Source organism: Moschus berezovskii, chromosome 25, assembly GCF_049115385.1.
Source record: "Moschus berezovskii isolate FMDL1 chromosome 25, NW_MosBer_1.0, whole genome shotgun sequence".
In the NCBI taxonomy this organism is placed as follows: domain Eukaryota; kingdom Metazoa; phylum Chordata; class Mammalia; order Artiodactyla; family Moschidae; genus Moschus; species Moschus berezovskii.
The window spans coordinates 20720515-20748322 of NC_142484.1; the positions used below are offsets into that span (position 1 = coordinate 20720515).

General features: G+C 38.6%; 1 protein-coding gene across 1 annotated transcript in view; it reads right to left on the minus strand.

The window, feature by feature from the left end:
- Positions 1-1845: 1845 nt before the first annotated feature.
- CCDC15 (coiled-coil domain containing 15) overlaps positions 1846-27808 on the minus strand; it is a 52885-nt gene continuing 26922 nt past the window's right edge. Inside the window, exons 13-17 of the mRNA XM_088832137.1 lie at positions 26810-26899; positions 26423-26526; positions 4628-4804; positions 3982-4130; positions 1846-2737 (exon numbers count right to left, since the gene is read on the minus strand). Coding sequence (XP_088688263.1) covers positions 2613-2737; positions 3982-4130; positions 4628-4804; positions 26423-26526; positions 26810-26899 — 645 coding nt within the window. The 3' untranslated portion in view covers positions 1846-2612. The remainder of the gene's footprint in view (positions 2738-3981; positions 4131-4627; positions 4805-26422; positions 26527-26809; positions 26900-27808) is intronic.

Sequence of the window (27808 nt, forward strand, 5' to 3'; positions counted from 1 at the left end):
TCCAAACGTCTACAAGCAATAAATGCTGGAGAGGGTGTGGAGAAAAGGGAACCGTTTTACAATGTTGGTGGGAATGCAAACTAGTACAGCCACTATGGAGAACAGTGTGGAGATTCCTCAAAAAACTGGAAATAGAACTGCCACACGACCCAGCAATCCCACTCCTGAGCATACACACCGAGGAAACCAGAATTCAAAGAGACACATGTACTCCAACCAACATTCATCGCAGCACTGCTTATAATAGCCAGGACATGGAAGCAACCTAGATGTCCATCGGCAGACGAATGGCTAAGAAAGCTGCGGTACATATACACAATGGAGTATTACTCAGCCATTAAAAAGAATACATTTGAATCAGTTCTAATGAGGTGGATGAGACTGGAGCCTATTATACAAAGTGAAGTAAGCTAGAAAGAAAAACACCAATAAAGTATACTAACGCATATATATGGAATTTAGAAAGATGGTAATGATAACCCTGTATACGAGACAGCAAAAGAGACACAGGTGCATAGAACAGTCTTTTGGACTCTGTGGGAGAAGGCGAGGGTGGGATGATTTGGGAGAATGGCGTTGAAACATGTATATTATCATATGTGAAACGAATTGCCAGTCCAGGTTCTATGCATGATACAGGATGCTTGGGGCTGGTGTACTGGGATGAACCAGAGGGATGATATGCGGAGGGCTGTGGGAGGGGAGTTCAGGATGGGGAACAGATGTACACCTGGGGCGGAAGAAAAAAAAAAAGAAAAAATAATAACTTCCCCTTTCCTCTTGACCCCAGATCCTGGCAACCATTATTCTACTTTCCTTTTTTAAATTTTGGCTGTGCTGGGTCTTTATAGCAGCATGTGGGCTTTTTCTCTAGTTGCGGCATGCAAACTTCTCTTGTTCTGGAGCATAGGCTCTAGAGAGCGAGCGCTCAGCAGGTGCAGCCTGCTGGTTTTGTGGCCCTACAGCATGTGGGATCTTCATTTCCCAACCAGGGATCAAAGCTGTGTTTCAAGCATTGGAAGGTGGATTCCCAACCACTGGACCACCTGGGAAGTCTTCATCACTCTACTTTCTGCCTGCATGAATTTGATTAGTCTAGGTTCCTAGTATGAGTGGAATCACACAGTATTCGTCTCTTTGTTCCCAGCTTATTTCACTTAGCACAATGTCCTTACGGCTAATACAGGTTACACTACATGACAGGATTTCTTTCCTTTTTAGGGCTGAAGAGTATTCCATTGTATGTATATAACACATTTTGTTTATCCACCCATCTGTTGATGGAAATTTAGGTTGCTTCCACCTCTTGCCACTATGAACATATCTGTTGAAGATTCTGCTTTCAATTATTTAGGATATACACCCACAGTGGGATTGCTGGATCACTCGGGCATCTCCTTAGAGTGACAAGTGTTCTAAAATTTGATAGTGTTAATGGTTGTACAATCATAGAGTGTAATAAAAACCACTGAATTGTATATTTCAAGTCAGTGAATCAAATGATATATGAATTATATCTCAACGAAGGTGTTAAAAAATACAACTCAGAAAGGCTAAAGCAAGGATTTAGTTGCATAAGGATTTTGACTGGATAATTAATCTGATTAAATAACCAGTCAATCTTGTCACACGAGTAATTCTGACACTTATTTTCAATGACCTGGCTAAGATGTTTAGGTGTTTCTGAGACATAACTTAAGTGCTTTTTCAACACTGATGATTAGAGGTAGGAAAAAGAAAATGTCAGTACCTCTCCTTAATTCACAATATTAAAACTTTTCATATTTTGTGTCAAGAAACACTGTAAAGAAATAAAAAATTCATATTAACTATAGCAATTTTTATTTCACCTGCTCTGTAGGTATGGCATTCATCAGATATTTTACAGACAGGAAAATACAGTAGGACTTTACTCTCTTTGACTTCAGATCCACTTTTTGAAATGTCACTCACAATTATTTCACATAAAAGATGCTCAAAAGGCAGAGGGTTTATTTGCCTTTTTTGCTATAAAAATTATAAAATTAAAAAGTCCTGTGTTCATCACCACTGAATAGGGAAAGAGGTAATAAATTTAAAAACATGAGAGAAAAAATGTTGAGGAAAAAACGTACATCAAATTCAGATTGTTCTCTTCTCTAACTGCTGTACACAACTAGAAAAGCTAACAGCAATATAGATGGCCACTGGTGCTCAGAAATTCATTTCTTCATCTTCTCTTCTCCTTCATCCAAACATTTTCAATTTTGTCAAGATTCAAGTGGTACAGTTATATAAAGATAATAAATGAGATAATCTCAAAGATTTCTAATAATCTCTTCTGAGCAGAGCAGAGCAAAGTGAGAGAAACCTCACCAGCCTGAGTGATCATTTTTAAAACAATACGTACCAGATGGTTTACAGTAATGAGACAAGTCTGGAACCCAATTTTCAATCCTGGTCCCAAGCACAGAGTGAAATAATGGTCATGATTTAATTAAAAAGATACCAATTGTGTGGGACAGTCTTTCTTTCCAGATTACACATCTTCTACACTTTGACAGTTTTTCCTGAAATAATCTCTTGGGGTAGATTTTAAGTAGGTTGAAATACTAACAGTTGATTTCAGATTCTTATTTCAGGTTTTTCAAAGTCCGTCTATGTGCAGAAGCAAAATTATAAATGGCAACTCGAAGATCTGAGTTCCCCTCAGGGATGTCACAGGAATTGATGACTGAATGTAGTGCCCGGGTATATGCTGCAAATAAAGATTAACATAGTGATGAATGAAGTAGGATTCTAAACAGTTCTCCCAACCTCTTCCTATTAGTACTGCTTCTCTGCCCAGTCTTATAGGCATTAACTTTATCAACCCATTGACTAAGTATTGAGTATTTACCACATACCAAGTACTCTGTGATAACAGAAAAGATCATGAGAGGATGGACACAAAAATTAAACTGCAGTGTACTATTTCCAAACCAGAGGCATATACAAAATGTCATCACAGCATGAAGTTCACAATGAAAAAAAAAACTAGGAGAGGATAAAAAGAGTTCCAGAAGTGGTAACATTCAAAAAAAAAAAAAAAATCAGTAACATTTAAGATGGTCTTGAAGGATTAATAGAAATAAAGGAAAGAAGGCCTTCTAGGCAAAGAAATGAGTGTGTGGGATACAAGGATATATTTTTTTAAATGTGGTGTGTATGACAATAGCAGGTTCGATATGGCTGGAGTGTGGCCTGGAGCCAGAGAGAAAACGTGCCGGTTATGCACCGTATTTTGTACTTCAGTGGTAAGTCCTACAGGTCTGATGATAAGGGAATGGCACAATCAGATGTGTGTTTTTAAAACATAATTCATAGGACTGATAAACTCATATCGCAGATGGAACATTAGGAATACAAACACCACCAACATTTTCGGTGTTTGTATGAAGCCTCTATATGTAAATCAGTACACTTAAGAATGGACAGGAAACAGAAATATTAGTGACAACAGGAAATGACTCCATTTCTTCTAGCTGGTATTCCTAACAGAGTTTATATTGACCTCATGTTTCTCAGTAACCCCTAGCAGAACTGGCAGTCTAATGTGGATATACACACATTATAAATAATATACAGATGATAAGTCTATGTTAGATAACATTCAAGAATTCGGATAACAGAGTATTCAACTGGACAAAGGCCTAACTTAGATAGCTATAAACCTCTAATCTTCTTCATGTACAGAAGGACCTGCAACCCTAGTCTCATTACTGCTAGAACTATTTCCCCAGCATAAATGAAGACAAGAAGATAACATATCTCAAAGAGAAATATAACTCACTATTATTATTTTTATTGCCTCAGAGTTGTTTTGTAAAGGGGGGTATAACAGTCTTTGGTATATAATAAGCACTTAGTCAATAAATGCTAAATTTCTACTGCAATCACTACTTTTACGCTTGTTATTTTTTATCTGACACCAGGCCCCAACCATTCCTTGAAGACACTTACCTTTGTGGTTTTTATAGAAAATACAATTGCTGGCACAGGTATCAGGATGAGCATCCCAAAAATCCGGACCACAGCAGCAGAGTGGAGGTAAAGTAATATTATATAGTTGCATTTTCTCCTGGATCTGGGCTCTTAAAGCTTCTACGTATCTATAAAAATACAGTATGACCAAGCAAAGTGAACCACTAGGAAGAGAATGAGCATGAGTCCTTATTTTACTCCTACCTCAAACTGTTAAACTATTTCATATCCCTGTGCCTCAGCCCTTCCTCTGGGTACTAAGAAGCAGTACAAGGAAAAATGTAGTGCTATTCCAGAGAGGTATTAGGCAATCAAGAAATCTGTTCCCCTTCTGATGCACAGGGTGAGGGTTCGATCCCTGGTCGGGAAGCTAGGATCCCACATGCCTCATGGCCAAAAACAGCCAAAGAACATAAAACAGAAACAATATTGTAACAAATTCAATAATGACTTTAAAAAAGGGCCCACATCAAAAAAAAAAAGTCTTTAAAAAAAAAAGAAATGTGTTCTGTACCTCCTAAAGCATAAGAAGACATAGTCAATTCATTTTAAGGAAAATGAGAACACTGACTTCCTAACAAGTCTCCTCCAGGGCCAAAATTTCATGCAGAACTTTCCAAAGTACCTTTGGTATTCTTTTTCTTTCTGCTGTTGTTTCTCTCTGGCTGCTTTTATTTCCTCAAGTTGTAGCTGGGCTAATATCTCACTCATCTTCTCCCCTGAACATGGCTCTTCATGGGAGTTCATTCTTAACATCCTCTGTTCTTCAGCATAATGTTGCCGCTCTTTCTTTTTCTTAATTCTGAGAATAAAATCATAACATGGTTAGGAATTTCATCAAGTCATTATTTAGAATTAGCTTTTAGATCCAAATACCTCAAGAACTTCCCAGAAAGAGGGCAGTAGGGAAATCAGTTTAACAACCCTAGAAAAGCCTCAAAACTCCCTGCTGGCTGATTTAGTTTATCTCATTGCTCATGTGTACACATAGTCTCTTGAATGGAAATGACCAATAGTTACTACTAAAAGAGTGTTCCTGGAAAAATTCTAACACAAGAACTTTCTGAGGTTAAAATTACAAGTAGACAGGACTTCTGCTTTTAGCTAAAATGGATTAACGGGGACTGGATTTGCCCTACCACCTTAAACAACCGAATAAATGAAACAACTAATCAACCCAGAAACCAACCAGACCAAAAACAAACAAACAAAAAAAAAACAATGGTTTTCTAGACACTGGGTATTCATCAATGAAAGACAGTGATCCTTAACAGACGGAAAACAAATGAAGTGAGTCCTACAAGTACCCAAGTTTACTGCCTTGAAAGTTTCCAGGCAGCAGCAGCACAGGGCAAGAGAGCTGAGGTGGAGCCTGATAGACTTTCTGAGTTGGGGAGATGGTGCTGAAAAGTACAAGGACACAAAAGCAACTAGAGTACTTAAGACAGAAAACCCAGGGGAGAGAGCTACTCAGAGAGAGAACCCCAGAGATCTAGGGGGTCTCCTTCTAATACACAGCAGAGCACTGAGCATGTATGTGAGGACAAGATCTGAGATCAAGGACAGAGCCATCCAAAAGAGTAACAGGGAACAGTGTCCTGTGCTCACACAGCACAGAATGGAGACTGTTCCCACCACTTAAGCCTTGAAAAATTCATAATGTACAGGCACTGGGTAGAGTTTTCAGGAAGACTTTACTTCAGTAGCGGGGAATAGCAATTGTTCCAGATACAACCAACACTGTAAAAGCAAAGCTCCAAAGTAACTTAAATAAAAGTGCTAATCATTCAGTCGCGTCCGACTCTTTGTGACCCCAAAGACTGTAGCCCGCAAAGCTCCTCTGTCCATGGGATTTTCCAGGCAAGAATCCTGGACTGGGTTGCCATTTCCTTCTGCATCCCTAAACAAAGCTCAGAAAAATTTTATAAGAATACAAAAATAACTAGTAACCAATGAGGTAAATTCAACGTTGGAAGTCTAATCAAAGATTACCAGGCATGCAAAGAGGCAGCAAATACAATTCATAATGAAGAGAGTAATCAACCACTCAGAATCAACCTAGAATAGACAGTGATCAGAATTAGCATAGAAGGACATTAAAACAAGATAGTACAACTATTAATAGATCCTATATGTTCAAAAAGTTTAGACATAAAGAAGACTGAAATCACCTTATCAAGATGAAAACTACAATTTCTGAAATAAAATATACATTGGAGAATAAGTCTATATATTAAAGAAATAGAATTAATAATTATCACTGACTTAGAGCCAGACATCTTGGAATGTGAAGTCAAGTGGGCCTTAGAAAGCATCACTATGAACAAAGCTAGTGGAGGTGATGGAATTCCAGTTGAGCTATTTCAAATCTTGAAAGATGATGCTGTGAAAGTGCTGCACTCAATATGCCAGCAAATTGGGAAAACTCAGCAGTGGCCACAGGACTAGAAAAGGTCAGTCTTCATTCCAATCCCAAAGAAAGGCAATGCCAAAGAATGCTCAAACTACTGCACAATTGCACTCATCTCACACGCTAGTAAAGTCATGCTCAAAATTCTCCAAGCCAGGCTTCAGCAATATGTGAACCGTGAACTCCCAGATGTTCAAGCAGATTTTAGAAAAGGCAGAGGCACCAGAGATCAAATTGCCAACATCCGCTGGATCATGGAGAAAGCAAGAGAGTTCCAGAAAAACATCCATTTCTGCTTCATTGACTATGCCAAAGCCTTTGACTGTGTGGATCACAATAAACTGTGGAAAATTCTGAAAGAGATGGGAATCCCAGACCACCTGACCTGCCTCTTGAGAAACCTGTATTCAGGTCAGGAAGCAACAGAACTGGACATGGAACAACAGACTGGTTCCAAATAGGAAAAGGAGTACGTCAAGGCTGTATATTGTCACCTTGCTTATTTAACTTATACGCAGAGTACATCATGAGGAACGCTGGGCTGGAAGAAGCACAAGCTGGAATCAAGATTGCTGGGAGAAATATCAATAACCTCAGATATGCAGATGACACCACCCTGATGGCAGAAAGTGAAGAGGAACTAAAAAGCCTCTTGATGAGAGCGAAAGAGGAGAGTGAAAAGGTTGGCGTGAAGCTCAACATTCAGAAAACAAAGATTATGGCATCTGGTCCCATAATTTCATGGGAAATAGATGGAAAAACAGTGGAAACAGTGTCAGACTTTATTTTTTGGGCTCCAAAATCACTGCGGATGCTGATTGCAGCCATGAAATTAAAAGACGCTTACTCCTTGAAAGGAAAGTTATGACCAACCTAGATAGTACATTAAAAAGCAGAGACATTACTTGGCCAACAAAGGTCCGTCTAGTCAAGGCTATGGTTTTTGCCGTGGTCATGTATGGATGTGAGAGTTGGACTGTGAAGAAAGCTGATCACCGAAGAATTGATGCTTTTGAACTGTGGTGTTGGAGAAGACTCTTGAGAGTCCCTTGTACTGCAAGGAGATCCAACCAGTCCATTCTAAAAGAGATCAATCCTGGGTGTTCATTGGAAGGACTGATGCTAAAGCTAAAACTCCAATACTTTGGCCACCTCATGCGACGAGCTGACTCACTGGAAAAGACTCTGATGCTATGAAAAGTTGGGGGCGGGAGGAGAAGGGGGCGACAGAGAATGAGATGGCTGGATGGCATCACCAACTCTGTGGACATGAGTTTGAGTGAACTCCGGGAGTTGGTGATGGACAGGGAGGCCTGGCGTGCTGTGATTCATGGGGTCGCAGAGAGTCGGACATGACTGAGCGACTGAACTGAACTGAACTGAACCTTGCAAAACAGAAAGCACCAGGCCCAGGTGGGCTCACCAAACAATTAAGAAAGAAATTACACCAAATCTCTTCAGTCTCTTTCAGCGGGCAGAGGCAGAAAGCATCCTTCTTAACTCATTCTATGAGGTCAGCATTACTCTAAAATCAAAACCAGACAAAGATATTAGAAAGTGAAACCAATATCTCTTATGAACAAGAGGCAAAAATCCTCAAAAATATTAGCAAGTCGAATCTAACAATGCACACAAATATCATGATCAAAAGGAATTTAGGCCAAGAATGAAAGGCTGGTTCAATATGAAAAAAATCAATTAATGTAACAGATCGCATCAAAAGCTATATAAGAAAAATCACAATTCTATAAAAAGATGTAGAGAAAGCATTTGACAAAATCAAACACCACACAATCCAGCAGTACCCCTTGGTATTTACACAACTTACACCCACACAAAACCTGCGCATGGATGTTTGAAATAGTTTATTTGCCAAATGCTGGATAGAAACCAAGATGTCCTTCAGTAGATGAATGGATAAATAAACTGTTGTACTTTCAAACAACAAAATATTATTCAGTACTAAAAAGAAATGAGCTACTAAGCCATGAAGAGACGTTCAGTGTAAATGCCTATTACTAAGTGAAAGAAGCCAATCTCAAAAGGCTACATACTGTATGATTCCAACCATATGACATTCTGGAAAGAATAAAACAATGGAGACAGTGAAAGATCAGTGGTTGCCAGAAGCTGGGGTTGGAGAGAGGGAAAGAAGGCAAACAGGCAGAGCATAAAGGAGTTTTAGAGTAGTAAAACTATTCTATATGATACTTAATGATGGATGCAAGTCATTATACATTTGCCCAAACCCACAAATGTGCAACACCAAGAAAGAACCCTAATGCAAATGATAAACTTTGGCTGATAATGATGTATCAATGCAGGCTTGTCACGTGTAAACAGTTGTACCACACTGGTGTGGGACGATGATAATGGAGGAGACCCTGAATGTCAAGGGATAGTACATATGAACAATTGCTCTACCTTCCTCTCAATTTTGCCATGAACCTAAACTGCTCTATAAAAATTAATTATTAAAAAAAATTACACTGGATGGGATTACTAGCAGGTTAAACAATGCAAAACTAAATCTGAAAGCATAATGATAGAAAGTATCCAAAATAAACCACAGGGAGAAAACCCAAAAATTTTAAAAGGAAGACAAAAAAGCAATGAATCCAATTAAAAATGGGTAAAGGATGAAACAGATACTTCTCCAAAGATGATCTATAAATGACCAACAAACATAAGAAAAGTTGCTCAACATCACGAATCTTCATTCAAATGCAAATCAAAACCTCATACTATATTCACAACAATATGGATATGTTTATTTGTTTATTAATGCTACTGAACTGTACACTTAAACATGGTTACAATGGTAAATTATACATTACATGTTTTTTACCATCAAAAGAAAAAAACCACGTCACATAAATAAATGAATAAATGAAGTGAAAAAAATGAAATCAAGTTGTTTGTAGACGTACAAAACCTGAAAGAATTCATCACCAGTATGGGCATAACCCAAAGACAGTACAGGCTTGGTTCCAGACCACTGTAATAAAGGGAAGATTGAGATAAAGCAAGTCACATGAAGTTTTTGGTTTCCCAGTGCATATAAAATTCTGTTTACACGGTAGTCTTTTAAGTGTGTGATAACACAATGTACATGCCTTAATTTAAAACTAATTGGCACCAGCAGACTAGCTCAACACAAGGTTGTCATATACCTTCAATTTGTAAAAAAAAATGCAGTGTCTACAAAGTACAATAAAGCATAGCACAGTAAAACAAGGTATGCCTGTATACCCACAATTGCAGAAAATGTTAAAGGTTATCTTTCAGATAAGAACAAAATGATACTTTAGGTAAGATATATAAGATTCTTATTAGTTAAATCTCTTTTAAATAATAACAGACTTCTTTAACAAAAATAACTATTTATTTTATACGTAAAAGTAAAATGTATAACAATAGTAATAAGGCTGGATGAGAGAAATGGAAGTACACTACTCTAAGACTCTTATATTAAAATTTTTATATTATATGTGAAGTAATATAATATCATTTAAAGGCAGAGTGTGAAAAGTTAAGAGATATACAACTATAAATCCTAGTGTGTGCATGCTCAGTCTCTCAGTTGTGTCCAGCTCTTTGCAACCCCATGGGTTAGTGCCTGCCAGGCTCCTCTATCCATGGAATTTCCCAGGCAAGATAGAGTGAGTTGCCATTTCCTACTCCATGGGATTGAATCTAAGTCTCATGCACTAGCAGGTGGATTCTTTACCACTGAACCACATGGGAAGCCCTATAAATAATAGAACAACCAATAAAATAACAAAAATGTCATAGCATACAGGCCAACAAAGGAGATGCACTAGAATCATAAAAATATAAAAGTAATTCAAAAAAGGTATAAAAACTGAAAAAAGAGAACTAATAAGAAATGGGACAAACAGCAAGATAATATATCAAACCCTACCAATAATCACGTTAAAAGTAAATAGTCTAAACATCCAATTAAAAGGAAGAGACTGTCAGATTTGATAAAAATTGTAGGATTTGATTCAACTACACAGTGCTGACAAGAAATGCACTTTAAATACAAAAAAAAAAGATTAAAAATGCAAGAAAAGGAAAATATATGCTAGCAATAGTTAAAAGAAGGTTGGAATAGCTATATTAATATCAGACAATGTAGATTTTAGAGCAAATAAACTATCAGAGATAAAGGTCATTTCATAATTACAGAGTCAATTAACTGAGAAGACATAATAATCCCAAACATTTATGTATCTAATAAAAGAGCTTCAAAATACATAAAGCAAAGGCTTATGGAACTGCAAAGAAGATACAATAAATCCACGGTTAAGGCAGAGATTTTTAATACCCTCTCTCAATTATTGTAGAAAAACCAGGCATAAACATGGCAAAGATATAGACTTGATCAACATCCTCATGAAATTAAAAGATGCTTCCTCCTTGTAAGAAGAGCAATGACAAACCTAGACAGTCTATTAAAAAGCAGAGACATTACTTTGCCTACAAAGATCCATATAGTCAAACCTATGATTTTTCCAGTAGTCCTGTATGGATGCAAGAGCTGGACAATAAAAAAAGCTCAGCACTGAAGAACTGAAGCCTTCGAACTGTGTGCTGGAGAAGACTCTTGAGAGTCCCTTGGACAGCAAGGAGATCAAATCAATCAAGCCTGAAGGAAAGTTATGACCAACCTAGATAGCATATTAAAAAGCAGAGACATTACTTTGCCAACAAAGGTCCGTCTAGTCGAGGCTATGGTTTTTCCAGTGGTCATGTATGGATGTTAGTTGGACTGTGAAGAAAGCTGATCGCCGAAGAATTGATGCTTTTGAACTGTGGTGCTGGAGAAGACTCTTGAGAGTCCCTTGGACTGCAAGGAGATCCAACCAGTCCATCCTGGGTGTTCACTGGAAGGACTGATGCTAAAGCTGAAACTCCAATACTTTGGCCACCTCATGCAAAGAGTTGACTCACTGGAAAAGACTCTGATGCTGAGAAGGATTGGGGGCGGGAGGAGAAGGGGATGACAGAGAATGAGATGGCTGGATGGCATCACTGACTGGATGGACATGAGTTTGAGTGAACTCCGGGAGTTGGTGATGGACAGGGAGGCTTGGCATGCTGATTCATGGAGTTGCAAAGAGTCGGTCACGACTGAGCGACTGAACTGAACTGAACTGAAAGGAAATCAACACTGAATTTTCATTAGAAGCACTGATGCTTTTGAGTATATTTTCAAGTGCTTATTAGCCATTTATATATTATTTCCTTAGGAGAAATGTCTATTTAAATCCTTTGTCTACTTTTTAATTGGGTTATCTTTTTATTACTGAGTTGTAAGAGTCCTTTTATACATTCTGACAAGTGTCTCATCAGATATATGATTTGCAAATAATCTCTCCCATCTTTGGTTGTTTTTTTCACCTTCTTTATAGTTTTTAATTTTGATGAAGTCCAACTTATCAATCTTCTCTTTTACTGTTCGTTGGACAACTGATTTTTGACAAATGCACTAAAGTATGCAGTGGAGAAAGAATAACTTCAGCAAGAGGATATCCATATACAAAAAAAACCCACTTCACACTACATGTGAAATGAACTCAAACTGGATCACAGACCTAAATGTAAAACCTACAATGATCATCTTTATAGAAGAAAACAACAACAAATTTTTGTGACCTTGAGTTAGGCAATGATTTCTTAACTATGACACTGAAAGTACAATCTCTTTAGTCATTTAAGAAATGTAAACTAAAACCAAATGAGGTATCACTACATACCTATTCAAATGGCTAAAATGAAAAAGACTGATCACACTAAGTGTTGGCAATGATGTAAGGGAACTTGAACTCTCTTACACTGCTGGTGGTAACATAAAGTGGTACAATTACTTTAGAAAACCACTGGACAGTTTCTTTAAAAACTGAAGTATATACCTACCATGATGATCCAGTCCACTCTCAGGTATTCACCCAAGAGAAAAGGTAACATATTTCCAAAGACTTGCACATGAATGTTCACTGCAGCTTTATCTGTATTAGCTCCAAACTGGAAACAACCCAAATGTCCATCAACCTTTGAATGCATAAACAAATTGTGGTATATCCAAACAATGGAATACTATCTATAAGAAAAAGGAATAAACTCTTGATACCAGCACAACAAAGACAAATCTTCAAAATAATTACTCTGAATAAAAGGAGGTAGGCCAGGACTTCCCTGGTGGTACAGTGGATAGGAGTCTGCCTGCCAATGCAGGGGACAGGGGTTCAATCCCTGGTCCAGGAAGATTCCAACTGCAGCAGAGCAACTAAACCCATGAGCCTATGCTCTGGAGCCCATGAGATGCAACTACTGAAGCCGTTGCACTGACAGCCTGTGCTCCACAACAAGAGAAGCCACTACAATGAGAAGTCCTCAAGCTGCAACTAGAGAGTAGTCCCCACTCTCCGCAACTAGAGAAAGCCCATGCACAGCAATGATGACCCAGTGTAACCCCCACAAAATAAAATTAATTAATTGTTTAAAAAAGGAACTGGGCCAATCCCACTCCTAGGTATATATCCAAAGAAAATCATAATTTGAAAGGATGCATGCACTCTTGATGTTTATTGCACCACTATTTAAAACAGTCAGGACATGGAACCAATCCAGACGTCCATTGACAGAGGAATGGATAAAGAAGATGTGACACATATATAAAATAAAATATTACTCAACCATAAAAGGACGAGAATAGTGCCATTTGCAGAGATGTAGATGGATCTGATGAAAGTGAAAGAGGAGAGTGAAAAGGTTGGCTTGAAGCTCAACATTCAGAAAACAAAGATCATGGCATCTGGTCCCATCACTTCATGGGAAATAGATGGAAAAACAGTGGAGACAGTATCAGACTTTATTTTTTTGGGCTCCAAAATCACTGCAGATGCTGATTGCAGCCATGAAATTAAAAGACGCTTACTCCTTGGAAGGAAAGTTATGACCAACCTAGACAGTATATTAAAAAGCAGAGACATTACTTTGCCAACCAAGGTCCATCTAGTCAAGGCAATGGTTTTTCCCATGGTCATGTAGGATGTGAGAGTTGGACTGTGAAGAAAGCTGATCGCCGAAGAATTGATGCTTTTGAAGTGTGGTGCTGGAGAAGACTCTTGAGAGTCCCTTGGACTGCAAGGAGATCCAACCAGTCCATTCTAAAGGAGATCAATCCTGGGTGTTCATTGGAAGGACTGATGCTAAAGCTGAAACTCCAATACTTTGGCCACCTCATGTGACGAGTTGACTCACTGGAAAAGACTGTGATGCTGGGAGGGATTGCGGGCAGGAGGAGACGGGGACGACAGAGAATGAGATGGCTGGATGGCATCACCAACTCTGTGGACATGAGTTTGAGTGAACTCCGGGAGTTGGTGATGGACAGGGAGGCCTGGCGTGCTGTGATTCATGGGGTTGCGGAGAGTCGGACACGACTGAGCGACTGAACTGAACTGAGATGGATCTAGAGACTGTCACACAAAGTGAAGTCAGTCAGAAAGAAAAAAACAAATATTGCATCATATTGCTTACATGTGGAATCTAGAAAAATGACAGAGATGAACTTATATGCAAAGCAGAAAAACAGTCATAGATTTACAGAACAAACTCATTGCTACCAAGGGGGATGGGATGAATTGGGAGACTGAGACTGACATACATACACCACTGTGTATAGAACAGATAACTAAGGAGACCCTCCTGTACAGCACAGGGAACGCTACTCAGTGCTCTGGGGTGACCTAAATGGGAAGGAAATCCATAAAAGAGGGGATATATATATATATGTGTATGACTGATTCACTTTGCAAGAAACTAACACAACATTGTAAAGCAACTACACTCCAATAAAATTGATTTAAAATAAAAGGAGCTGGGCACAAGAGTACATGTTGCAGAACTCCAGAAAATGCAAACTAATCTACAGTGACACAAAGCAAACAAGTAGTTGCCTGAGGAAGAGGGGGCTGTGCAGGTAAGAGGGACTACCAAGGGCATGAGGAAACTTTTGAGGATGACAGATATGTTCACTGTCTTGACTATGACAGTCATTTCATGTGTGTGTCTGTGTGAAATTTTATATGCATAGTTTACTGAACATCAATTATACTTATTTTTAAAAAATACTTTCTAGCAGAGAGCAAAAAACACCTTCTAGTTGCGCCATGAGAAAATTGTCAGAAAACCTAATTTAAGAGCTTTTGTTGAGAAATATAACTAATTCGGGACTTCCCTCATGGTTCAGTGGTAAAGAATCTGTTTTGCAATGCAGAGAGCACAGATGCAATCCCTGGTTGGCAAACTAAGATCCCACATGCCCAAGCAACTAAGCCCATGCACTGCAACTACTGAGTCTGTGCCGCAACGAGAACCCAGGCAACTCAACGAAAGACCCTGCATGCCACAACTATGATCTGACATAGCCAAATAAGTAAATATTTTTTAAAAAGCAATATAATTCAAGACTAGAACTTATAGATGTATGCTGATAATGTCAGTTGCTAAAAATGACTTTGAAACAAATGAGCTGCTATTTTCTGAACAGTAGTATGAGGTCAATTCACACACCGCTTCAATAAAGCATGGTCTGCTGAAAATTCTGGGCTTCCATCCATTTGCAGCAGCCTGTTTACTCCAGGGGAATTCTGGGCTTCCTTTGTTAGATTAATACAGGTATATACTAAAAACCAGGAAGCTGTCCTACAAAGCCTCAAAGATCAGGTACTGGAAAAGTACAAGAAACTTGATGGGCGACTAAGTTCATCCAGATTCTGTCACCTCCAGTAGAGGTGACAAGTCCACTCTAAACAAGGATTTTCTTATAACTGATCAGCACACTTGCCATTATTTCTTGAGCTATAAGTCTACTAGGAGTATTCCTCAAACAGTCTAGAACATCAAAATAGCTTTTATGGTATGCTGTTGTTGTTGTTTAGTTGCTAAGTCATGTCTGACCCTTTGGGACCCCATGAACTGCAGCATGCCAGGCTCCCCTGTCCTTCACTGTCTCCCACTGAGTTGGTGATGCTATCTAACCACCTCACCCTCTGCCGTCCCCTTCTCCTCCTGCCCTCAATATTTCCCAGCATCAGGGTCTTTTCCAGTGAATCAGCTGTTTGCATAAGGTGGCCAAAGTTTTGGAGCTTTAGCTTCAGCATCAGTCCTTTCAATGAATATCCAGGGTTGATTTCCTTTAGGATGGACTTAGGTTTGGACTTTAGGTTTGATCTCCTTGCTGTCCAATGGACACTACTCAAGAGTTTTCTCCACACCGGAGTTCAAAAGCATCAAGTCTTCAGTGCTCAGCCTTCTTTATGGTCCAACTCTCACATCTGTACATGACTACTGGAAAAAGCTTAGTTTTGACTACATGGGCCTTTGTTGGCAAAGTGATATGTCTGCTTTTTAATACACTGCCTAGGTTTGTTGTAGCTTTCCTTTCAAAGAGCAAGTGTCTTTTAATTTCATGGCTTCAGTCACCGTCTGCAGTGATTTTGGAGCACAAGAAAATAAAATCTGTCACTGCTTTCACTTTTTCCCCATCTATTTGCCATAAAGTGATGGGACCAAATGTCACATTAGGTTTTCAAATAATGCATGTTAAGCCAGCTTTTTGACTTTCTTCTTTCACCCTCATCAAGAAGCTCTAAAGAGATTCCTTCACTTTCTGGAAAGAGGAAAGAAGTTCCTTGTCACTTTCTGCCATTAAAGTGGTATAATCTCCATATCTGATTGTTGACATTTCTCCTGGCAATCTTGATTCCAGCTTGTGATTCATCCAGCCTGGCATTTCACATGATGTACTCCACATGGAAGTTAAATAAGCAGAGTGATGATATATAGTCTTGTTATATTCCTTTCCCAGTTTTGAACCGGTCAGTTGTTATCATGTTCAGTTCTAACTGCTGCTTCTTGACCCACATACAGGTTTCTCAGGAGACAGGTAAGGTGGTCTGGTATGCCCATCTCTTTCGGAATTTTCCACAGTATGTTGTGACTCACACAGTTAAAGGTTTTAGTGTAGCCCATGAAGCAACAGTACAAATTTCTCTGGAATTCCCCTGCCTTCTCCAACAAATGTTGGCCACTTGATCTCTGATTCCTCTGACTTTTCTAAATCAGCTTATATATCTGGAAGTTCTTAGTTCACCTACCGCTGAAGCCTAGTTTGAAGGATTTTGACCATAATCTTGCTAGCATGTAACATGAGCACAATTGTACAGTAATTTGAACATTATTTGGCACTGCCCTTCTTTGGGATTGGAATGAAAACCAATCTCTTCCAGTCCTGTGGCCACTGCTGTGTTTTCTAAAGTTGCTGACATACTGAGTACAGCACTTTAACAGCATCATCTTCTAGGATTTTACATAGCTCAGCTGGAATTCTATTTGCTAGCTTTGTTCGCAGTAATGCTTTCTAAGGCCCACTTGACTTCACACTACAGGATGTCTGGCTCTAGGTGAATGACTACACCATCATGGTTTTCAGGTCTTTAAGACCTTTTTCGTATAGTTCTTCATACAGTTCTTCTGTGTGTTCTTGTCACCACTTCTTAACCTCTTCTGCTCCTGTTAGGGGGCTTCTGTCCTCACTATCGTGCCCATCCTTACCTAAAGTTTTCTCCTGATACCTCCAATTTTCTTGAAGAGATCTCTAGTTTTTCCCATTCTGTTGTTTTCTTCTATTTCTTTGCATTGTGCATTTAAGAAGGACTTCTTATCTCTCCTTGCTATTCTTGGAATTCTGCCTTCAGTTGGGTGTACCTTTTCCTTTCTCCCCTGCCTTTCGTGTTTCTTCTTTCCTCAGCTATTTGCAAAGCCTCTTCAGACAACAGCTTTGTCTTCGGGCATTTCTTTTTTTGGTAATGGTTTTGGTCACTGTCTCCTGTACAGTGTTATGAACCTCCATCCATAGTTCTTCAGGCAGTGTCTACCAGATCTTATCCCTTGAATCTATTCAATCCTCCACTATACAATCATAAGGGGTTGGTTTAGGTCATACCTGAATGGCCTTGTGGTTTTACCTACTTTCTTCAATTTAAGCCTGAATTTTGCAATAAGAAACTGATGATCTGAGTCACAGTCTGCTCCAGGGCTTCTTTTTGCTAACTGTATAGAGCATCTCCATCTTTGGCTGCAAAGAATAGAATCAACTTGATTTTGATATTGACGATTTGGGATAGCAACCCCTGGTGGCTCAGACGGTAAAGAATCTGCCTACAATGCAGGAGGCCCAGGTACAATCCCTAGGTTGGGAAGATTCCCTGGAGAACAACATGCAACCCACTCCAGTATTCTTGCCTGGAGAATTCCATGGACAGAGGAACCCGGCGGGGTACAGTCCATGGGGTCCCACAGAGTCAAACATGACAGAGTATGCACAGAGAGCATCTGGCGATGTCTGTGTGCAGAGTCATCTCTTGTGTTGTTGGAAAAGGGTGTTTGCTATGATCAGTGTGTTCTCTTGACAAAACTGTTAGGCTTTGTCCTGGTTCATTTTGTACTCCAAAGCCAAACTTGCCTGTTACACCAGGTATCTCCTGACTTCCTACTTTTGCATTCCAATCTCCTATGATGAAAAAGGTGTGTTTTTTTGGTATTAGTTCTAGGTGTTATAGGTCTTCACAGAACCGGTCAACTTCAGCTTCTTTGGCATTAGTGGTTGGGGCATAGACTTGGATTACTGTGATACTGAATGGTTTATTTTGTAAATGAACCAAGGTCATTCTGGTGTTTTTGAGACTGCACTCAAGTCCTGCATTTTGTACTCTTTTGTTGACTTATGATGGCTACTCCATTTCTTCTAATGGATTGATTCTTGCCCACAGTAGTAGATATAATGGTCATCTGAACTAAATTCACCCTTTCCTCTCCATTTTAGTTAACTGATTCCCAAGATATTGATGTTCACTCTTGCCATCTCCTGCTTGACTACATCCACTTTACCTTGATTGATGGTCCTAACATTCCAGGTTCTTATGCAATACCGTTCTTTACAACACTGGATTTTACTGCCACCACCAAACACATCTGCAACTGAGCATTGTTTCTGCTTTGGCCCAGTTGCTCCATTCTTTCTGGAGCTATTAGTAATTGTCCTTGGCTCTTATCCAGTAGCATACTGGACACTTTCTGGCCTTGGGGGGGCTCATCTTCCAGTGTCATATCTTTTTGCTTTTTCATACTGTTCATGGGGTTCTCGCAGCAAGAGTACTGGAGAATTGGCAAGAATACTAGCCATTTCCTCCTCCAGTGGACCACATTTTGTCAGAACTCTTCACTATGACCCGTCTGTCTTGGGTGGCCCTGTACGGCATGGCTCATAGCTTCACTGCGTTACATAAGCCCCTTCACCACAAGGCTGTGATCCATGAAGGGGATCACAATCAAACTCAAATGCAATATGAAGTTGGAACAAGGTAGAAGTAAGAAATCTCAATACTCCAACTTGTGTAGAGAGATGTTTTATTCCTAGCAAGGATCAAGATATAAAGGCATATCAGGCAGCATACTAGGAACGTGAGAAAGGTAATGTGGAGGAGAGCCACAGCACACATACTTATTCACACCTGAATTTTCTTTCTTTGGCCATGCTGCACAGCATGCAAGATCTTACTTCCCTGACCAGGGACTGAACCCGTGCTCACTACAGCAGATGTGCAGAGTCCTAACCACTGGACTGCCAGGGAATTCCCCACAATTGACTTCAAAATATACATCAATTTGCTCTCTTAAAATATAATGCATGATATATGTAAGAGAATGAAAGGAAGAGGTTAAAAAAGTATAAAAGTTTAAATATGAGCCTAGAATCATAGGTGCCCTTCACTAAGGATCTATTTACATAAAGATCTTTTCCCAAAGAGAGAAAATTTAAAAAAGTAAATGTTTGGAAGACAATCATATTTAATTAGTTCAATAACTCCTGAGCTGGTAAAAAATGCAAATGTGAAAAGATTTTTCTACAGATGAGAAATCGAACTGAGGTTTTCAATTGTTACTGTTGTTTAGTTGTGTCTGACTGTTTTGCAACCCTATGGACTGTAGCCCACCAGGCTCCTCTGTCCATGGGACTTCTCAGGCAAGAATACTGGACTGGGTTGTCATCTCCTTCTCCAGGGCATCTTCCCCACCCAGGGATCAAATTCCTTGTTTCCTGCATTGGCAGGCGAGTTCTTTACCACTGAGCCACCAGGGAAGCCTCAGGTTTTCAAGGGTGAAACTTAAATGGAGCCAAGTGAATAATAACAGAACGGTTTAGTTACTGGTATAATTCTCCATAGGCTTCCCAGGTGGCAGTAGTGGTAAAGAACCTGCCTGCCAACGCAGGAGACATGAGACACTGGTTCGATCCCTGGGTCAGGAAGATCCCTTGGAAGAGAGCATGACAACCCACTCCAGTATTTTTGCCTTGAGAATCCCATGGACAACAGGAGCCTGGAGGATTACAGTCCATAGGGTCACAAAGAATCAGACATGACTCAAGTGACTTAGCACACACACACATAATTCTCTATACCGTTTATTCTCTATACATATAAACTAAGAGCTAAGGAAACATATCAGCATTGTTTCTCAAACATGGGTAACAGGAAAATTACTCAAAACTGTTGGTAACAGGACAATTACTAGCAGCGATGGAATCAGCTCTTTCCCCTTCTCCCCCCAACTCAGTCCTCTCCTCACAGTCAAACATCTTAAGAGTCTAGCCTTTTCCTCTCTGATCTCCTCTCCCCCTCTAATATGGCTTTCAAGACCCATCAATCACTCCACAAAACAACTCTCTCTAAGGTCATTGGTGGCCTACAGGTTAACCCATCTAGCATTTACATTCTCAACAGGGGTAACATTATACCCAAAGCAGCAAAAATTGATTCGAGGGAGAAAAATATCTTAGACGTTAAAATAGTTTGTGGCCCTCGAAAAGGTCATAGTACATAAACAGAAATATACCATGTTTATTTCTTACTCTAGAAGAAGCCATTCTCCATTTCTTATTCTATGCCTTCTCCCTAGGTGACTTTTTGCATACCATCTGCTTCTGTGACCACCCCTATCATCTGTAACACATTAAGCTCCAGCTCCGGCATAGACCATTCCTCTGAGATTTAAACCTATTTAACTGCCTGCCAGTGTGACATTCCACTTGAGTGTCTCAAAGGTATTTATCTGGGAAAAGGATCCACAGCTTTGGTTAGATTCTCAAGTTAAGAACTACTGCCACACAGTAGTTTCAGATAGGATCATAACAATAAAAAATGACAAAACCAACTTAAAAAGTTGATAAAAACAATTACTTTATAAACCTCTCAAGTGTCTTTAAAGCTTCTTGCATAAATATACTTTTTAGTTGATACACAACAGAAACTTAACTGGGTTGGAAATCAAGATGTCAACACATGGGTTTTTCCCAGGGCACTGACGTGAATATAATTACAGTGGTTCTTGGGTCATGCTAAACCCAATGTCAAACTTTCAGTAAAAGAGAGTAAAAATATAAAACTCTGCAAATTGATTTGTCAACTTGCTACAATGAGTGTTTGCACAACAAGCAGATGGCAATATTTACATTTTGAAAAGAATCCTGAAGAGAAAGCAGTATCATAGGCAAAGGACACTAAAAATACATTCTTATAATTACAACAACTCAAAAACTTTTGTGAGTCATCTTTCATATTATAAGGTCACGCCACTAATCCTTTACAAAGTTAAACTTTGTAATAGATAGAGATCTAGAACTAAACTGAAGACTTTTTGGCTCTATGGATTCATACTTCTTGAGCAATCACAGAAACCTGCCAACACTAACACTGTCAAATAAAGGGAACTCTGCATTAAAGAATAAGAAGTAGCTTTATTTCAGGGGTTAAAAGAGGTGTCTGCTAGAAAAATAACTTCTTAAGGAGATGAAAGAAATCTTCCTCTTCGGTACAACAGGATTAAGGTCTAATCTAGCACAGTCTAAATCTCTGCCTGCCAATCCTGTTTTCCTGTTCAACCTTTTTCTCTCTTTCTTGATTCTGATAGTATTCTTCCTTAGCGATTTCTGAAATCATTACTAAAAATAACATAATATTTCCTACTGGATGCTCTACTTGAATTTCCTTTAGGCACTTCAAATCCAATTTGCCCCAAACTAAACTTACCTTCTCCACCTCTACCTCCTTGCTGGAAAATCTGTTTCAAAGCAGCTCATTAGGTAAATGGGCTAAGGGTGGCCTAAGCCATAAACCTGGAACTTATCTTTGAATTCTCCTCTAGCAGTATCTTATCAATTCTACGTCTTTTGCTCTTAAAACTGCCTCCTCCTCCCTGGCCCTCCCTGGCCCTGGCTTATAACTTCTTGAAGTTACAGACTTCAAAGCAGTTAGGTGATGGAATTGAATAAATTCGGGATTGAATCCCAGTTCTGCCACTGTTAAGTATGATCTTTATCTTAGGCAACTTAGTTAACCTCTCTGGGGCTCATTTTCTGTAAAATAAAAAGAATAATAATCGCCTAACATCTATCTCCTAACATCTAGTCTTTGGAGAAGGCAATGGCACCCCACTCCAGTACTCTTGCCTGGAAAATCCCATGGACGGAGGAGCCTGGTAGGCTGCAGTCCATGGGGTCGCGAAGAATCGGACACGACTGAGCAAATTCACTTTCACTTTCACTTTTCACTTTCATGCACTGGAGAAGGAAATGGCAACCCACTCCAGTGTTCTTACCTGGAGAATCCCAGGGACGGGGGAACCTGGCAGACTGCCGTCTTTGGGGTCGCACAGAGTCGGACACGACTGAAGCGACTTAGCAGCAGCAGCAGCAGCATCTAGTCTTAGCCATTTTACCCACTCCTCACAAGTGGTTCCTGCTTTCAGGATAAAATCCAAATTCCTTCTTACAACATACAAAGTTCTTTATAATCTTTCCTCATTTGACAAGGCTTACCTCTTGCCATTCTATTAGCTCCAATCACGTCCAACTCGGAAGTGTCATTCTTTCGTGCAACTGCTTCTACGGTGTCAGTCTTTCTGCCTGGGGTCCCATCTACTCGTGGTCCCCTCGGTCCCAGCTGTGTCTCATATACCTCCTCTGACCCTTCACAGCTCCACCCAGGACGTCCTCCCTGCACTGCTAGACCGGGACCCCGGTTTTGAGTTCAAAACAGTCTCTGTGCTCTCATACCTTCTTGTAATTTTTCCCTTCTACTGACATCAGAAAAAAGATTTTATTTTACTAATATTTTACTTGATATTTTTACATTTATGTTGATCAAAGAAATTAGTCTGTAATATTGCTATCTTTTAACATCCAAGACAGGTTGATTTTAAGGTTATAATGACTTCTATAATTATTTGGCAAGTATTCCTGTTTTCCATTCTCTGGAATATTTTATGTAAAACTTAGTGCTATTTTGTCCCTTAAATATTTGGCAACTTTTATTGAGCATGTACCACATGCCAGATTCTACACTAAGTTCATTTGCCATGTTACCTCATATAATCCTCATAGCAACTTTCTGAGGTGTATATTCCTCTTCTATCTGTTTTATAGAGAAGAAACTAGGACTAATAGAAAGTAACTTTCCCAAAGTCACAAAGCTGGTGGGCAGCAGAGCTAGGACTTGAACACATATCTCCCCAGGTTCTTAATCACATGCTATATTGTCTTGTAATACTTAACATATCACACTATAAATTATTCATTTATTTGTCTCTCCATTAGTCAGTGGAATCTATCTATCTATCATGAAGGATGGGATCATATCTTACATATTTTGTATGCTTTAAACCTAACATTATGTCAGTGGAATCTATTTATCATGAAGGATGGGATCATATCTTCCATATTTTGTATGCTTCAAACCTAGCATTATCTCTACCAATTAATAGATGCTCAATTAATAGCTGCTAAATGAATAAATGAAGACATATCATTTGATTCTCATAACAACTGGGTGAGGTAAAGTGGTTACTATCAATTCCTAGGTAGAAAGCAGGGATATGTTTATTTTAGAATGCTGCTAGAGTGGTTTTTGTCTTTAAAACAAATAACCCCCATGCAAAGAAGGGCATACATTTCGTTTCTTCAACAAGCAAGAAGCAAAAAATAACTTTATATTATTTGCAAACTGTCACTGACAACAGATTTCATGTTCTGATACCATCTGTAAGACAGAGACCTTCATATTTCTTCTGGGGTCAAGAGTATAAATCCAACAAGAGAAAAATTATCCAGTGAGAAAATGGCAATAAAACAAAAGCCTTAAGCAGAAAAGCTTTCAAAGAAGGTCAGCAGAATAGCTAAAGAAGAATTCCCCACTGACTACACCATGTGGTAGGCATGTCATAAGAAGATTTAAGGTCGACATAAAATACCCACAGCAGAGATGTCTTGGCTTCAATTAGATGAACTAAAATTTTTATTCTGTGTTTTGCCTGATGAGTCTGTAAAAATGCTTATATATGGCACCACAGAATTCAGATTTTTTTCTTTTTGATGGAGATCAGGTCATAATTATGGCAAAATGACTAAATTATAGTATGACAAATCTGGCCTAGATATAAGAATGGACTTCCTGAGAGCCAATGTCCTTAGATTCTGAAACTATTATCCAGGGAATTATATAATTACAGTCCCAAAGAACATTAAGAATAGAAAAGATCCTTGAACTATTTACCTAGGGTAGTCTGCCTAAAGACTACCCTAGATAACTTCACGAGGATTTTTCCAAGCCTCTCTCTTCTAACCCCAATCCAAAACACACATACACATACACATTTTTACTGCAGCAGTTTTTGCCAAGTCGCTTTTAGGATAACAGTATTATAACATGTCTCAAAGGGGAAAAAATGTGAGAATAAAAACATATCAAAGGAACTACTAAACACCTCACAGGAAAACCATTCTCACCAGTGGACTGCCACATAAAAATTTCAGAAGTCTTTGTAGTCTTTATAGCAAAAAAACAATACATTAATCGAGGAGGCCCTTACTGCTTAGGCTCCCAGAGTCAAATATATAAATAATAAAAAATTGAAAGGCAGAAAGAATAGAAAAAAATAATTTATTTCCCCCAGTGAAAGACAATTCTTAAACATATTGGAATGTTTAATTTAATCATTGTGTTCATCATCATTGTTCCTGCCAAAAGCTTCCGTTGGGTCCATGGCTTGGAAGAAGTTCAGGGGTAGTTAAGAAGCTGTCCTGGGGAAGAAGGCAGATGCTTGGGCAGAAGCCCTAAGGTCAGGAGCTAATAGGTGAAGCAGTGCCCCTAATAGGCCACTAGGTCTTCTTATTTTAATTTCAAGTAAAATTTATGTTCATGAGAGAAATTAAGTCTATAAATGTTGCTTTCTTATAAAGTCCTTCTCAGGTTGGTACTAAGATTATGCTGGCCTCTACAATTATTTGGGAAGTATTCACTATTTTCCATTCTCTAGAATAGCTTATATAAACCCTGGTGTTATTTTTTTTCCTTAAATATTTGGGATCCACTTCATGAGACGGGTTGACTCACTGGAAAAGACTCTGATGCTGGGAAAGGTTGGGGGCGGGAGAAGGGGACGACCGAGAATGAGATGGCTGGATGGCATCACCGACTCTGTGGACATGAGTTTGAGTGAACTCTGGGAGTTGGTGATGGACAGGGAGGCCTGGCGTGCTGTGATTCATGGGGTCGTGGAGAGTCGGACACGACTGAGCGACTGAACTGAACTGAACTGAACTGAATGCAGACATCTGAGCCTGGATCTAAACATGAGTTTTTCTTTTTGGTAAGATTTTTTTCAAAAAGTGATTTGTTTACATTCCATAAGTGATTTTTTTGTGGGGTTAGTCAGATCTCTATTTCTTCTTGCATTCATTTTGTTCTTTTTTAAGTTTGTCTATTTCATCAAAGTGTTCAAATTTTCTAATGTCTTCTTATTAACATTGAATGTTTCTAGGCTCTGTAGTAATGGCTTCTTTTTCATTCCTAACATTGGTAAATGATGCCTTCTTTTAGTTTTAATTCTTCCTTTCCAACTTAATGTCTTTATTTCTCTTGCCTAACTGCTTAGGCTAGGACTTCCTATATTATGTTGAATAGAAGTGGCAAGAATAGGCATTCTTGTCTTGTTTCTGATCCTAAAGAAAAAGCTTATGGCTTTTCACCATGGAGTATGATGTTAGCTATGGACTTGTCACATATGGCCTTTATTATGTCAAGGTACATGTCTTCTATAATCACTTTGTTGAGAGCTTTTATCATGAATGAATGATGAATTTTGCCAAGTGCTTTTTCTGCATCTATTGAGACAATCATATGATCTTAATCATTCATATGTTAATTTGGTGTATCATGTTGATTGATTTGTGGATCTGAACCACCCTTGCATCTCTAGAATAAATTCCACTTTATCCTGGTGTGCAGTAGTTTCTTAGAAAAATGAACATCCTCTTACCATATAATCTAGCAAAAGTACTCCTCATTATTTACCTGAAGAAGCTGAAAATTTATGCCCACACAAAACCTACACATGGATGTTTAAAGCAGCTTTATTAAAACTGCCAAATTTGGGGGAAAAAACCAAGATATCCTTCAGGAAGTGAACGGACAAATAAACCGTAGAACATCCAGATACTAGAGTATTATTTGTCCATATGTAAAATAGGATTATGAGGTGTATGTGTCAGTGTAGGTTTATGAGTTGTAACAAATTCATCACTATGGTACAGGATATTGACAGTGGAGGAAGCAGTCCATGAGTAGGGGTAAGAAGTAAACAGGAACATTCTGAACTTTCTGTTTAACTGTGCTATGAATCTAAAACTATTTCAAAAAAATAAGTGTATTAAAAAAATATAACTCTTAACCATCATTTAATTTGGCAACCCAGATCAAAAATAGCTGCTTCCACTATGGATGAGAAGGTAAAACCACTGCTTGACTCTTTCTAAAATCTAGCTTCCAAAATGATCTTAACTGGTAATTTACAGCTCACAATGAGGATCAAAGAACTTACTTTTCAATTGTCTTCTTATGTTCTTTTTGCCTTTGTTGTTCTTTCACTTGTTCTCTTTCAATATCCATGAAAAGTCGTCTATACCTCAGATATCGCTTTTGACGCTAAAGAAGAGAAGTAAAAATTTTTAAGACTCTGCTCTCAGAGACTTTCCAAGAAAGGAAAATATCCTTAAACTACTAGCTAAGTATGTTGCTGCTGCTGCTAAGTCACTTCAGTAGTGTCCGACTCTGTGTGACCCCACAGACGGAAGCCCACCAGGCTCCCCCGTCCCTGGCATTCTCCAGGCAAGAACACTGGAGTGGGTTGCCATTTCCTTGTCAGGACACAAAAAATTGCTTCCAGTCTCACACATGCTGACGTCCAAAAGCCATCACCACTACATACCTCTTTCTTGTCTTCCTCTTGACTTACTCCAGACTGAAGTGCCAGGGGAGTCTGAAATTCAGTGTTCAATCTTGACTGATAATCACCAACCTGTTAGGAAGTCCAGTCATGCGAAGTGACAAAACTGCCAAAAGGTAGACCGATGCATGTTTTTGATAATTTTATCTACTAATTCTTTCCTCCTGCAAGCTTGAGCTCAACTAGATTTAAAAAGCTAAATATATATATATATATATATAAAAGAATAAAATTTTAAGAAAGAATAAAAGGAATTAATCAAACAAAAACAAAAGACTCAGGTCAAAGACACGGACGAATTCATGACAAATCAAAATGCTCAGAAGCCTTCTAAAACGGTCAGTTGAAACCATTCTATTATGACTGTGTGCTTGGGATCGAATATAGGATATAAAATTAGATCTCTTACTATCTCATATCTATAAAAATTTTCAATTTGTACACATTCTTGATGGTGTGAATTTAGAGAATAAAAGTTTGAAAGAAAATATCATAGCGATCAGCTGTCATGGCAGGGAACAAACTAGAGCTTATTTTCTCCCAAAGTACTAGGAAAGCCTGTTGACATAACTTAGTATACTTACTTTGACATTATATGGCTCAAATTATGATCTCTAACTTTTAGAAATACAAGTTTTAAATTACTTTGATCTTTTTAGATTAAAAGTTATTTATAAAAAAAAAAGTTATTTATCTGTCAGCAAAGTTGCAAGATATAAAATCAGTATGCAAAAATCAATACATTTTTATGTACTTGCAATGAACAATCTGAAAATGAAATTAAAGGTAAAATCCATATAATATACCATCAAAACACACCTTAGGAATAAATTTAATAAAAGAAATATAAATTGTAACACTGAAATCTACAAAACCATGTTAAAAGAAATAAAAGATCTAACTGAGTGAAAAGATATCTCTTGCTCATGAATCAGAAGACTTAATACTGTTAATATGGCAAATGAATCAACAGATTTAATG